The sequence below is a fragment of the Leptopilina heterotoma genome, unplaced genomic scaffold (genome assembly GCF_015476425.1).
Source record: "Leptopilina heterotoma isolate Lh14 unplaced genomic scaffold, ASM1547642v1 Lhet_81, whole genome shotgun sequence".
In the NCBI taxonomy this organism is placed as follows: Eukaryota; Metazoa; Arthropoda; class Insecta; order Hymenoptera; family Figitidae; genus Leptopilina; species Leptopilina heterotoma.
Genome location: NW_025111185.1, coordinates 1,300,069 through 1,313,669, shown reverse-complemented (window position 1 = coordinate 1,313,669; position 13,601 = coordinate 1,300,069). Strand labels below are relative to the sequence as shown.

At 27.4% G+C, this 13,601-nt stretch overlaps 1 protein-coding gene across 4 annotated transcripts in view; it reads left to right on the top strand.

The window, feature by feature from the left end:
* LOC122511187 overlaps window positions 1-11,082 on the top strand; it is a 33,476-nt gene extending 22,394 nt beyond the window's left edge. For 3 of the 4 annotated variants that reach the window (XM_043626294.1, XM_043626292.1, XM_043626293.1), the window contains exons 10-15: window positions 688-831; window positions 956-3,381; window positions 5,441-5,787; window positions 5,973-6,044; window positions 6,435-7,387; window positions 9,615-11,082. In XM_043626294.1, the coding sequence (XP_043482229.1) occupies window positions 688-831; window positions 956-3,381; window positions 5,441-5,787; window positions 5,973-6,044; window positions 6,435-7,387; window positions 9,615-10,187 (4,515 nt within the window). In that variant the 3' untranslated portion in view covers window positions 10,188-11,082. The remainder of the gene's footprint in view (window positions 1-687; window positions 832-955; window positions 3,382-5,440; window positions 5,788-5,972; window positions 6,045-6,434; window positions 7,388-9,614) is intronic. The other variant, XM_043626295.1, reaches the window with a different exon arrangement.
* The last annotated feature ends 2,519 nt before the right edge of the window (window positions 11,083-13,601 follow it).

The window sequence follows — 13,601 nt, the reverse complement described above, 5'->3', positions numbered from 1 at the left end:
TCTAATGTATATTTAATTGAAGAATTTCCGAATAATTAAAATTTCACGTATAATAAGAATTATAAACAAATGGATTTAAAAATTCTCAAAGAGGAAGTTGTTCAAAAATTATTAAAACTTGATTTAAAGTAGAATTTTATTTAAAATTTTTAGAAATTGAATTGAATTGAATTGAAACGATGAAAATAATTTTAAAGAAGTTACAGTAACAACATTCTTATATTATAATATAAAATAATGATTTTATTACTCGGTCATCTTTAATTACTAAAAAACAGGAAGAAATGGAATGGATCACTTCGAGTCTTCGACTCGGAGTGATCCATTTCTTTATGTTTTATAATAATATTCTTTCAAGTTATTGAATTTGAAAGTTTTGAAATATTTTTTTCTATGAAAAAATAATAATGATTAAAAAAAGAAATAAAGTTATTGATATTTTCGAATAATTTTACAATTAAAGAAATTCTTAAATAAATGTACCTAATAGAACATTTTTTTTCTTTGAGTATTTAATCATTTTTAGAGTGAATCAGAATATTCTTTAGGGTCAGGGAAAAAGACAAAATTTTGTCTGGAAATCAGGGAAAAAGAAAATTAAATTTTTGTATCAACCCTGTTTTAGTAACCTTGAAGTGGCATTTCTTGCGAAATTTTTATTAAATTCGATATTAAATTTATTTTCAGCATTACAAAACCCATGGAATCTTTAAATATCAATGTTTACACTGCACACATGGTTCGGATTCCATAAGCGATATTCACAGTCATCTTAGTGCCCGGCATTGTAATCAGAAGCCTGTTCTCATCGAAAGAACCTTACCTCCTCAGGTGTGTTTTTTAAAAAAATATTTTCAAACATTTAGATTTGAATTTATTCGTGTTTCATAATTTATTATTTAAATGTCGCTTGTTTATTTATTTTATTGACAATGTGAATTTAATAATTTTTCAGCCAACCAAATTGAAAAGTGCCATTGATCAACTTCTGTTACGAAATCCAGATGAGCATTATTCATTGTGCTCGGAATTAATTACTTTAATTAATTCACCCGACGAATCGACGGATTCTGATGCCAAGACTAAATCATCGGACCCTAAGTTGCAAACTAACACCGTTAAAGATGTGAGCAATTTTGTGATATCAGTTACTTCTCCTCGACCCAACAGTCCACCGACTATCAAAATAGTTGCCACCGAGAGTCTTCAGAAGAGTGATCAGCAATTAAAGAGTATCGACAGTAATAAGGAGCCAGAAATAAAGTTGAAGTACAAAATAGCAAATATAGATCCATCAGATGGTGATCCCTTACGAATTGTAAGTAACGAAGATGGTGATGAATTCGTGAATATGAATCTTCTCGATAATCCCGATTTCCTGAAGAATAAATCTTTCCCCCTGAAGACAAATGCAGCCAAGGATGATGAAGACAGTGATATTGAAATAATAGAAGACTGTGGAGTACCTCAAAGCAAAGAGAAGAATTCACCAGAATCGAAAACGAAAGATCTATTGCTTTTGAGTGGTGCCGATAATTCCGATTTATCGAACGATGCGGCAAGTCTAAGCTCCTTGAGTCCAAGTAAAACTGATAAATTCCTAACTCTCGATGATATTAGACACACGGGTCTTGAAGGCGAAGCACTATACAAATGCGGTGCACTCAAATGCAAATTTGCAGCTTCAAATTCAAAAATTCTAAGAAATCATCTCAAGGATTGTTGCGTGAAAAATGTCCCCTACAGTTCTAATAATGCAATAAATTTCCAGTGTATGCATTGTGATAAGACTTTTCAAAAGATTGGCTTCTTCATGGAACATTTGGATATCCATGGATTAAAGAGATTCTGTTGCAGTGTTTGTGGAGGAAAATACGCGATGCAAACTCAAGCACAAACACACATGAAAATGAAACACAAATTTAGCTCTAGACTTCTTCCGGCCGATCCAAAAAATCCAACAGCCGATGGTCTATTCTTCGTTCAACCAATTTTGAAAGCAAAGAAAAAAATACAATTATCAAAACCGGAGAATGTGAAAATTTTAGATCCCGATAAAACGTGTTTCTCACCCAATGAAATTGATCTTCTGCCACGTCAGGCAATCTATCAACGAGAAGTTCAATGTGCCGTGTGTCCATTCTCGACTAAAGTTCGCTCGAATATTTTACGCCACCTACAACTTCATGCGAAAGATGAAACTGTTCCAGAATCAGGACCCGTTAATCCCGTGCCATGTTTGGACAAGCGAGAAAAAATGTTTGATAAAATGGTCAATCTCGCGAGTAGCTCTCATCAAAATGGTCGCATGGGAGTTAAGACAGCAAAAGAAACAGTGATTCAAAGCGATGAGGAAACACTACCAAAATACGTTCCCGAAAGTAAACGATACGTTTGCGGTATTTCCGAGTGCTCATATTTAACCGTAAATGAAGATATGTTACGCTATCATCTAAAAGCCCTTCACTCGGACGAACCATTCTTCAAATGCACTCATTGCAAGGAACAAGGACAAGAGGGACAGAATATTTCCATCGAAAAAATGGGAATTCATCTAAAAATGCACGACTCGAAACTGTACAAGTGCTCCTACTGCAACTATTTTCACTATCAACGGTACGTGGTGGAACGTCATCTGGGCGATAAGCATGGAGACAAGAAACCCCTTGTGAAAGTTGTTCGTGAATTCGAATCAAACGAAAATAATCAATCCTCACCCGAGGAGATTGATGAGGACATACCAGATCCGGACGGAAATCAATGGAAATGCAACAACTGTGAATATCGCTGTGTTTATAAATCGGAAATGCAAGCGCACGCCAGCACCGAACACGATGAGAAGAGTCAATTTAGATGCAGCATTTGTCCTTATAAAACAAATGGAAAAATTCAATTGGATCAACATTTAATTTCTAAGCACGCGAATGAGCCGGAAGCTGATTTTTCTATGGTTTATCAGAAAATTAAGGGTTTGAAGAAAATTCCGGAGACTAATGATCAACAAGGCACTTCTGAGGAACCTTTTGATACGACACCACTTTGGAGAAGAGATATGCCGAGAGTTAAGCACATTCGGGGAATTTTGATTGAAGAGGATCCATCTTCTTCGATGTCTAGTCCACCGGTGACGCCGGATAAATCCGGAAAACGAAAGAATGATTCGGACAGTCCGAATAAGCCGACAAAGATAAAGTGTATCAAGCCTGTGGCAATGAGTTCATTGAACGATCCACTCGTCGAAGAAACTGGTAAATATGGGTCTTATGGAAGTCCCGAGAAGGATATGTACGTGTGCACTATCTGCACAAATGGACGTGAATTCAGGACGAGATACAAACACGATATGCGAGATCATCTTTATCGAGAACTGAGATATGTCAGGTGAGAAATCCAAATTAAAATCATTTATTTTCAATTTGCTTTTAATATGGAAATAAAATCAATCTATTTTCTATTTTCAATATTAATAATCGTTTGAATTATGATAATCTGTTCGCAGTTTGAATTTGCCTTTTGGTTTTTTGTTTCCTAACTTTTTAAATAATTTTTCTTTTTAAAATTTTTTTAAGTTTTTGTAAATATTTAACTTTTTGGAGAAATTTCTTTGAATTTTTTATTTAAATTAATGTACTGAAAATCATTGAATTCTTGCAAAGAATTTTATTATTTATAAAAATAATTGAATTCCTGAGAAAAATTTTATTATTTATGAAAATAATTGAATTTTTGTTAAGAATTTCATTATTTTTGAAGATAATTCTATTCCTGTAAAGAATTTTATTAAAATTCTTGAGAATCATAGAATTTTTGCTAAGAATTTCAATATTTTTGAAAATAATTGAATTGCTGTGAAGAAGTTTATTAGAACTTTTAGAAATAATTGAAATTTTGCGATGAGTTTTATTATTTATGAAAAATTTTGAATTTCTAAAAGCAAATGTTATTATTTATGCAAGTAATTGAATTTTTGTAAAGTTTGTGAAGATTTTCAAAAATAATTGAATTTTTGCTAAAAATTTCATTATTTTTGAAAATAATTCAATTCCTGTGAAACAAAATGTTATTATTTATGAAATTAATTGAATTTTTTCAAAGAATTTTGTAATTTGTAAAAATAATTGAATTCTTTTGAAGAATTTTATTATTTATGAATATTGTAATTCAATTCTTGAGAAGAATTTTATGAAAACTTTTAAGAATAATTTAATTCCTGAGAGAAATTTTGTTACTTATGGAAATAAATATAAAATTGAATTCTTGGTAAGAATTTTATTAAAATTTTTTAATAATAATTGAAAAAAAATAATAATAAATAATAATAATAATAATAATAATAATAATAATAATAATAATTATTATAATTATAATAATAAATAATAATTGATAATAATTGAAATTAATTGAATTTTTTCAAAGAATTTTGTAATTTGTAAAAATAATTGAATTCTTTTGAAGAATTTTATTATTATTATTTATTATTATTATTATTATTATTATTATTATAAATATAATATATAATATAAAATATAATATAATATTATTATTATTATTATTATTATAATATAATATATAATATATAATATATTATTTATTATTATTATTTTTTATTATTTTTTATTTATGAATAATTGAATTCCTGAGAAAAATGTTGTTATTTATGAAAATAATTGTATTTTCTTGTGAAGAATTGTATTATTTATGAGAATAATTTAATTCCTATGAAAATTTTTACCAAAGTTTAAAAAATAATTGAATTTCTGAGAAAAATTTTGTTACTTATGGAAATAATTGAATTCTTGGGAAGAATTTTATTGAAATTTTTAGAAATAATTGAATTCTTGTGAAGAATTTTATGATTTAAGAAAAAATAATTGAATTCTTTTTGGAGAATTTATTAAAATTTTAGAAAATAATTTAATTCTTTGGAAAGTTTTATTAAAATTTTGTTAAAATAATCGAATCCTTTTGTAAAATTTTCTTAAAATTGTATTGAAAGTAATTGAATTCCTGCAATGAATTTTACTATTTATAAGAATAATAATTGAATTTTTCTTAGGAATGTTATTATTTATGAAAATAATTGAATTTTATTATTTATAAAAATAATTGAATTCCTGCAAAGAATTTTTTTTTAATTTTTGAAAAGAATAAACAATACATAATTATGTACTTAATACCTAAGTGAAATTTAGTTTTTGAATCTGAAATTATTAAAAAATTGAAGTTTATATTTGAAGATAAATAATTTTGTAATTTGCATAATACTAAATTAAATTCCATATTTGCTAGAAAATAATAAATATTTATTAGACAGTTTTACAATTGACGTCAAAAGAAAACTATAAGAAGTTGAATATTTTCAAAAGTTTAAATTATCGTTTTTAACAAATAGAGTTTAATTTATTATTAATGAATTAATCAATTTTTATTTTCACTTTAGATGGCATTGCAAGAGTTGCGGATTCGTGTCAGTCAATAAAAACTCACTGACTAGACATTGTACCAAAAGTCATGAGGGTCAAGTTCCTAATTTCGAATCCTTGCCAGTGAATGAGGAAATCGAGGAATGGGTCAACGTTTTATTGAGGCGTCAGACGGAGAAAATTAAAAAGTACATAGACACTTTAACTGGAAATTCAAGTGAATCAGGAAAATCATCACAAAATAGCGGCAAATCACCAATCAAGGCACAAAGTTCCTCGATTCATGTCGATTCCGAGGAAGATGCCAGTGACGATGACGATAATGAAAGCGATGACGAGGGTGGTCCTCCAGTCGTCAATGATGGTAAGACTTTTGAAATTATTTTTTCAACATCTCAAATCACTCAGGATTTGAAAATAATATTTATCTAAATATCTCAAATAATATTAATTCAATAAATAAATTCTGCTTTGTATTTATTTATTTTATTCTATTTGCATTGTATTCTTTTTCTTGCAAAAAATTTAAAGAACAATTATTTAAAATAGGAACTGAAGAGAAAAATCCATTGGAAACTGATGATGAAATTTCTGAAAATTCAATTGGTTCACTCAAAGCATGTAAGAATATTCGAGATAAATTGTCAGAAATAGTTTCTATCATGCACACATATTCATTAGAATTTAGTAATTGATAATTTGTTTTGTAGAAATCACAGAAAATATTGTATTAACACTTTTTTGTTTAATAACTAAAGGTGATAATTTTTATTGTTTCTAACATTCCAAGTTTATCTTCAATAATTCATTAACATTTGAATAATTAATATTAATTACTCTTCCCCTCCTGAATTAGTAAAATTGAGTAGTAATAATATTAGTTATTAAATTAATTAATAATTAATTATAGTGTAAGACAAACTTTATTGCTATAAAAGTTTAGAATTCATTTTAGTTATAAAATATAATATAATACTTTAAGATAGTAAAAAATATATTTTTATCTTTCAGGTGAGAAAACGGAATTGATTCTGGTCTGCAAGCATTGTCAGCAAAAATTCCCAAGCAAACGTGGATTCAAAATGCATGTCACCAAGCAGCACTTGAAAAAATACAAATATTTGTGTACCTATTGCGATCGAAGTTCGAATTTAGAATCAATAATAGAGCAACACATTCGTGCGAAGCACACTGGTCGCTATGTGAAAGCTATTCCCAACATTTTTGCTCAAGAAATCGAAATAAATGACGAATTCTGGGAGAGGGAGTACGGTGTTCCGCCAGGAAAGGAACGACGCGGTCAAAAACGTAAAGCCAACTTTGACGAATCTGGAGATAAATCAAAAGAATTGTCTTCATTTGTCTGTCGTGTTTGTCAGTTTGTTGCTCTAACGCTAGCCGGTTATATTTCTCACAAGAAATCACACAAAATGATTTATAAATGCGCCTACTGCTCGTATCATGCAGTCGTTAAGAATGACGTAAGAAAACATTCGAAAACTGAGCATCCACATTTATCGGCCAACATCGAGGAAATTGCTGTGAGTAACGATAGTACGATTCCACCAAAAATTGAGGAAACAAAACCAGTTGTGGAAAATCTACCAGTTCCATCGAAACCGAACCAGAGATATGTCTATTGGTGCGAATATTGTAATGTTCGATGTAAATCGTTGTTCTCGATCAAGAAACATTGGACTCGTCTTCATAAGGATCCAAGGCCACATGAAAATAATAAATGGAAAGTTGGACCTTTCAAGTTTACGATTGAAGAAGATCAACCGGCGCAGAAGAAGGAATCTATTCCTGGACTAATGAGTACAAACACAAATGTTACATCGAACGAAACTTGGGTTTGCGGATGGTGTAATGATTACTCGAACGGAAAAGAAAATATGGATCTTCATCATCGTAATTTCCATTCTCATCTTGAGCAAAAGTGCTCCTTGGTTGAATCCCGAGAGGTTTGTAATCTTTCTATTTTTTTTAAAAACGAAAAATCGAAAAAATACGTTTTTAAAACATTTTACTCTAAAGGTCACTTTTTTCATAATAATTTGCAGGCTTTGCATTCATCTACTAAAACAGGGTTGACACAGGTCAGGGAATTCAGGGAAAAGTCAGGGAAATTAGAATTGGTCAGGGAAATCAGGGAAAAGTCAGGGATTTTTATTAAAAGTACTGGAAAAAATTAAATTTTTAGAATTTATGAAAAAATTATGAATTTTAGTGTCTTTTTTGTTTGACTCATAAACTATAAAATTGACAAGAATTCTAATACAAAACCTTCAATTTTCTCTATTTCTAACAATAATTTCTTTTTAAATAACTTAATTCTTCAAGAATTATCATAAAATTATTATTTATAAAATATTTAATGAATAATTTTACTTAAAATTTTTTTAATTAATTGCATTTCAAAAGAGTTGCGTTTACAATCTTCATAAATAGATGAACTTCAAAGGTTTCAATTTGAAATTTTAGAAAATATCAATTTTTAATGAATTTAAATAGAAATTTGAAGAACAACTGATTTCAGAAATTCAATTATTTTCAAAAGTGATAAACTTCTTCGCATCAATTCAATTATGTTCAACAATTTAAAAAAATTCTCGTCAAAATTTCAATTATCTTTATAAATAATAAAATTCTTCTCCGAAATTCAATTATTTTCAAAAAATTTAATAAAATTCTTGGAAAAATTTCAATTATTTTCAAAAATTTTCCTCATTTCAATTATTTTTAATATCTACTATTTTAATAAAATTTTCCAAAAGAATTCAATTATTTAAACAAACTTTTAATAAAAATTTAACAAGATTTCAATTACTTAGCAATTTTTTATAAATTTCTTCGCACCAATTCAATTATTTTTAATTTTTTAATGAAGTTTCTCGAAAGAATTCAACTATATTCAGAGAATTGAAAAAAATAGTTCTGAGAAATTCAATTATTTCCAAAAAATTTTTTAAAATTCTATTATTTAAAAAAATTTTGACAAAATTCTTTACAAGATTTAGTTAATAAAATTGCAATTTTAATAAAATTTTCTTATACAATTCAATTATTTTCAATACAATTCTTCGTAAGAATTCAATTATTTTCACAAATAATAAATATTTTTTATGGGAATTCAATTATTTAAAAAAATTTGAATTAAATTCTTCGCAAGAAATCAATTGTTTTCATAAATAATATTTTTCACAGGAATTTAATTATTTAAAAAAAAATTAATAAATTTCTTCCCCAGATTTCAATTATTTTCAATTTTTTAATGAAATTTCTCGATAGAATTTAATTATTTTCGAAAAGTTTTATAAAATTCTGAGAAATTCTGTTATTTAAAAAAATTTGAATAAAATTCTTCACAAGAAATTAATTATTTTCATAAATAATAATATTTTTTTTCGGAAATTCAATTATTTTTAAAAATGAAATTCTTCACAGGAATTCAATTCTTTAAAGAAAGTAAGAAATATTCAATTATTTAATAAATTGTTTATTTTTGTATTTAAATAATTGAATTCTCGAAACTTTTCTAATAAAAATTGATTAAAAAATGAATATTACTTAAAATTTTAAATTATAATTTGAATATTAAAAGCATTGTAGCGTGAATTTTGAGAAATAATTGAATTTTGAAAAGGGTTCAAATTAAAATCTTTGAAAATTTGAATTTATAGTTACAATATTCTTATGATGTAAAATAATGATTTTATCACTCTGTCATCTTAAATTTATTATAAAACATGAAGAAAAGAACTCGAAGTGATCGATTTTTTCATGTTTTATAATAATATTCTTATAAGTTGTTGAATTTCAGAAGTTTTGAATTTTAAATATTTATTAAAAAAAGAAGTTATTGATGAAATAGAATAATTTTACAATTAAAGAAATTCGTGAATAAATGTAATAGAACATTTTTTGGAGTATCTAATAATTTTTGGAGTAAATCAGAATATTCTTCAGGGTCAGGGAAAAAGTCAAAATTTTGTCTGGAAATCAGAGAAAAGTCAGGGAAAAACAAAATCAAATTTTTGTGGCTACCCTGTAAAACCTAATATTTACTATTATTTTTTTTAACAGTTTGCGCGTAAAAATTATAAAATTTCCTTTAAAGTAAAATGTTTTAATAAATTGAACTAAACTTTGAAATTACCAAAAATTTAAATTAGAATTTTATTCTTTCAGGATCCAAAGGATCTTAAATGTCCCGAATGCAGTGAATTCAAGACAAAATCACAAGACTTAATGTTAAAACACATTACTCGTCATTTCAAGAAATTCCAATGTAAATATTGCGATAAATACTTTACAGAATCGTTTCAATGTACAGCTCATTGTGTAGCGGCACATCCTGAAAATGAGCCAAAAGTTGAAACAAGAAAAAATTACGATTCTCTTCTACAAGAAATGATGAAATTGGCGCAAAGGGGAATTTCAAGAAAGAATTCCGATTATGTTGGAATTGCCAAGAAATCAACAGCAAAACCTGTCGTTCGTGTTCGTCCATTCTCAAAGAAATTTAAATCAGTCGCGAGAAAATCCACAACTCCATTGCCACGATATCCATTGGGTATTAAATATCAAATGGAAGAATTTTCAAATTATGGAATAAAAACAGATCCAATTGATTTAGCGACAGTTAATACTTATATGGTTGTTGGCGGTCATCGAATGAAGGTAAATTGTACAACACTTTCACAGTTTATGAACATAAATCCAAAATTAATACTTGTCGATATCAAAGGAAGAATGAAATAAATTTAGGTTTTGTAGACTGATTCACAATTCTTAATGAATGCAAAATTCTCACGAATGAGAAAAAAAACTATATTTTTTTAGTTGTCCATTATGTTTCGCAGGGAAATTTTTCTTTACTAAATTATGAATTTTTCAAGCATAATTTACTCTATTTTTTGTAATTCAAATTATAGCCATATATTGTAAAAAAAAATGTGATTTCGAGTTTGATAAAATCTCGTTAGTTTTAATTCGATTCTTTTGTTCCTCAATTCAAGTAATTAGCTTGCGTTTTATTGTAAATTATCAATAGTTTTTTTTATGAATCTCAATCTCTATATACGAATTTTTTTCATTGTTTACTGGAGAGTATTTGAGAAAGGGAAAAAAATGTAAATTATTTTTCTGATTTCACAAATAGTGTATAATATAGAATGCATAATTTGTTATAAATATCAATTGTTTTTAACTTTACATTGGAATTGTAATTTGCAGTTTTATAAAAACTTGAAAATCGACAGTTTAATCGAAAGTTTAAATATTAAAATGTTTAAACTATTTTTATTTAAAAAAAGAGAGTTTTGTATGTAACTAAATAAAATTTAGTTTTCTTTTTTTTTTGCTTCTTTTGATAAAATATTGAAAATTTCTTTCAATCTATTAAATTGAGTGTTTCAGGTTTTTATTGTAACTGCAAAAAAACAAATTGATGTGTAGTTCCTTGTAATTTCTGTTTCCTTTCATTTCCCGAAATTTGTATGCTTAATATTATTTACCAATTTTTAATTATTCTCAAGAATGTATTTGGCCAGAAAAGTTTTTGGTAATAATATTTATCAAGAAAAAATGTGAATTAAAACAACTGTACATATTGTATCATATATAACTTTAAATAAATATTTTTGATTTTTGTAAACTGTTGTTTTCTCAAATTAAATTACATGTATACATTTTTTGAAAATTCAATTTTTTTTAGAAATAATATTAAGTATTTTATGTAGAAAAATGAGAGAATTGGTAATTTTTCTATTCGGTAAAATTAAAAGTTTTCTTAAATTAATTTATCTTGAATTTCTTTTATTAAAAAAATAAAAGAAGAATAAAGATTGTGTTAAACAAATTTTTTCTTTTACTCAATTTCAAATCTACCCGCGCTATTTTAACCAATAAAAATATCGTATCTGCAACGCATGCGCAGTTTCGTTTTATAATTGAAGTTGGCAGCACTGATCTTCTTGCTGGTTACAATTAAGTTACTATAATGCGGAAAAAGCAAAATTTACAAATTTGTTTATACTATTATATTTAAATTAAAATGCAACAAATTTTTATACAGTATTTGTTATAATTGTATAAAATGATTATATTATTCAATTTGATAATAATTTCCAATCTGGCTGTACTCAGTACGCCATTTTGCTTTTGAGAGCGTTGGTCGCGCCAAGACTTCTTCGTTCGACGTTCGACCAACCACGTGTTTCGAAATTCAGTTTAATTTCGAATTTCAATTTTTAGTTTTATGTCAATTAAATTAATCCTTTATTTCGGGAGTGTTCGAAAAAATTAAAATCGCGATCGTGATTACAAAATGTTGCCCACCCATTTCTCCAATTTAGCACGTGGTTCGGGAGTGCTAGAAATTTTTTAAATCGCGAGTGAATGTTTTTTGTTATACTCCAAAAATGACATCGTATACCGCTGTCACTGCAGTTTACAGAAATCTAGCTGCAAACTCTAAATAGAGGCGGTCGTATGAAATCTCCCAAAAATCAAATCGATCGAATATCCATTACATCGAATTTCAAAACATCGAATGCTCAATACATCGAATTTTCAAAACATCGAATGCTCAATATATCGAATTTTCAAAACGTCGATTACTCAACACATCGAATTTTCAAAACTTCGAATGTTCATTAGATCGAATTTTTAAAACATCGAATGTTAAATTGATCGAATTTTTAAAACATCGAATGTTAAATTGATCGAATTTTCAAAACTTCGAATGCACATTACATCGAATTTTTAAAACGTCGAATGCTCATTTCATCGAATTTTCAAATCTTCGAATGTTCATTTGATCGAATTTTCAAATCTTCGAATGTTCATTTGATCGAATTTTCAAAACGTCGAATGCTCATTTCATCGAATTTTCAAAACTTCGAATGTTCATTAGATCGAATTTTTAAAACTTCGAATGTTAAATTGATCGAATTTTCAAAACTTCGAATGCTCATTTCATCGAATTTTCAAAACATCGAATGCTCATTTTATCGAATTTTCAAAACTCTGAATGCTTATTACATCGAATTTTCAAAACGTCGAATGTTAATTTTATCGAATTTTCAAAACTTAGAATGCTCATTTCATCGAATTTTCAAAACTTCGAATGCTCATTACATCGAATTTTTAAATCATCGAATGTTAATTTGATCGAATTTTCAAAACGTCGAATGCTCAGTTCATCGAATTTTTAAAACATCGAATGCTCATTTCATCGAATTTTCAAAACTTCGAATGTTGATTTGATCGAATTTTCAAAACTTCGAATGCTTATTACATCGAATTTTCAAAACTCCGAATGCTTATTACATCGAATTTTCAAAACGTCGAATGCTCATTAGATCGAATTTTCAAAACTTCGAATGCTTATTTCATCGAATTTTCAAAACGTCGAATGCTCATTTCATCGAATTTTTAAATCATCGAATGTTAATTTGATCGAATTTTTAAAACGTCGAATGTTAATTTGATCGAATTTTCAAAACGTCGAATGCTCATTTCATCGAATTTTCAAAACTTCGAATGTTGATTTGATCGAATTTTCAAAACTTCGAATGCTTATTACATCGAATTTTCAAAACATCGAATGCTCATTTCATCGAATTTTCAAAACGTCGAATGCTCATTAGATCGAATTTTCAAAACTTCGAATGCTTATTTCATCGAATTTTCAAAACGTCGAATGCTCATTTCATCGAATTTCCAGAACTTCGAATGCTCATTTCATCGAATTTCCAAAACTTCGAATGCTTATTTCATCGAATTTTTAAAACATCGAATGTTAATTAGATCGAATTTTTAAAAAGTAGAATGTTCATGTCATCGAATTTTCAAAACTTCGAATGCTCATTTCATCGAATTTCCAAAACTTCGAATGCTCATTACATCGAATTTTCAAAACTTCGAATTCTCATTAGATCGAATTTTCAAAACTTCGAATGCTTATTTTATCGATTTTTCAAAACATCGAATGCTCATTACATCGAATTTTCAAAACTTCGAATGCTCATTAGATCGAATTTTCAAAACATCGAATGCGTATTTCGTCGAATTTTCAAAACTTCGAATGCTCATTAGATCGAATTTTCAAAACTTCGAATGCTCATTTTATCGATTTTTCAAAACGTCGAAAGCTCATTTCATCGAATTTTC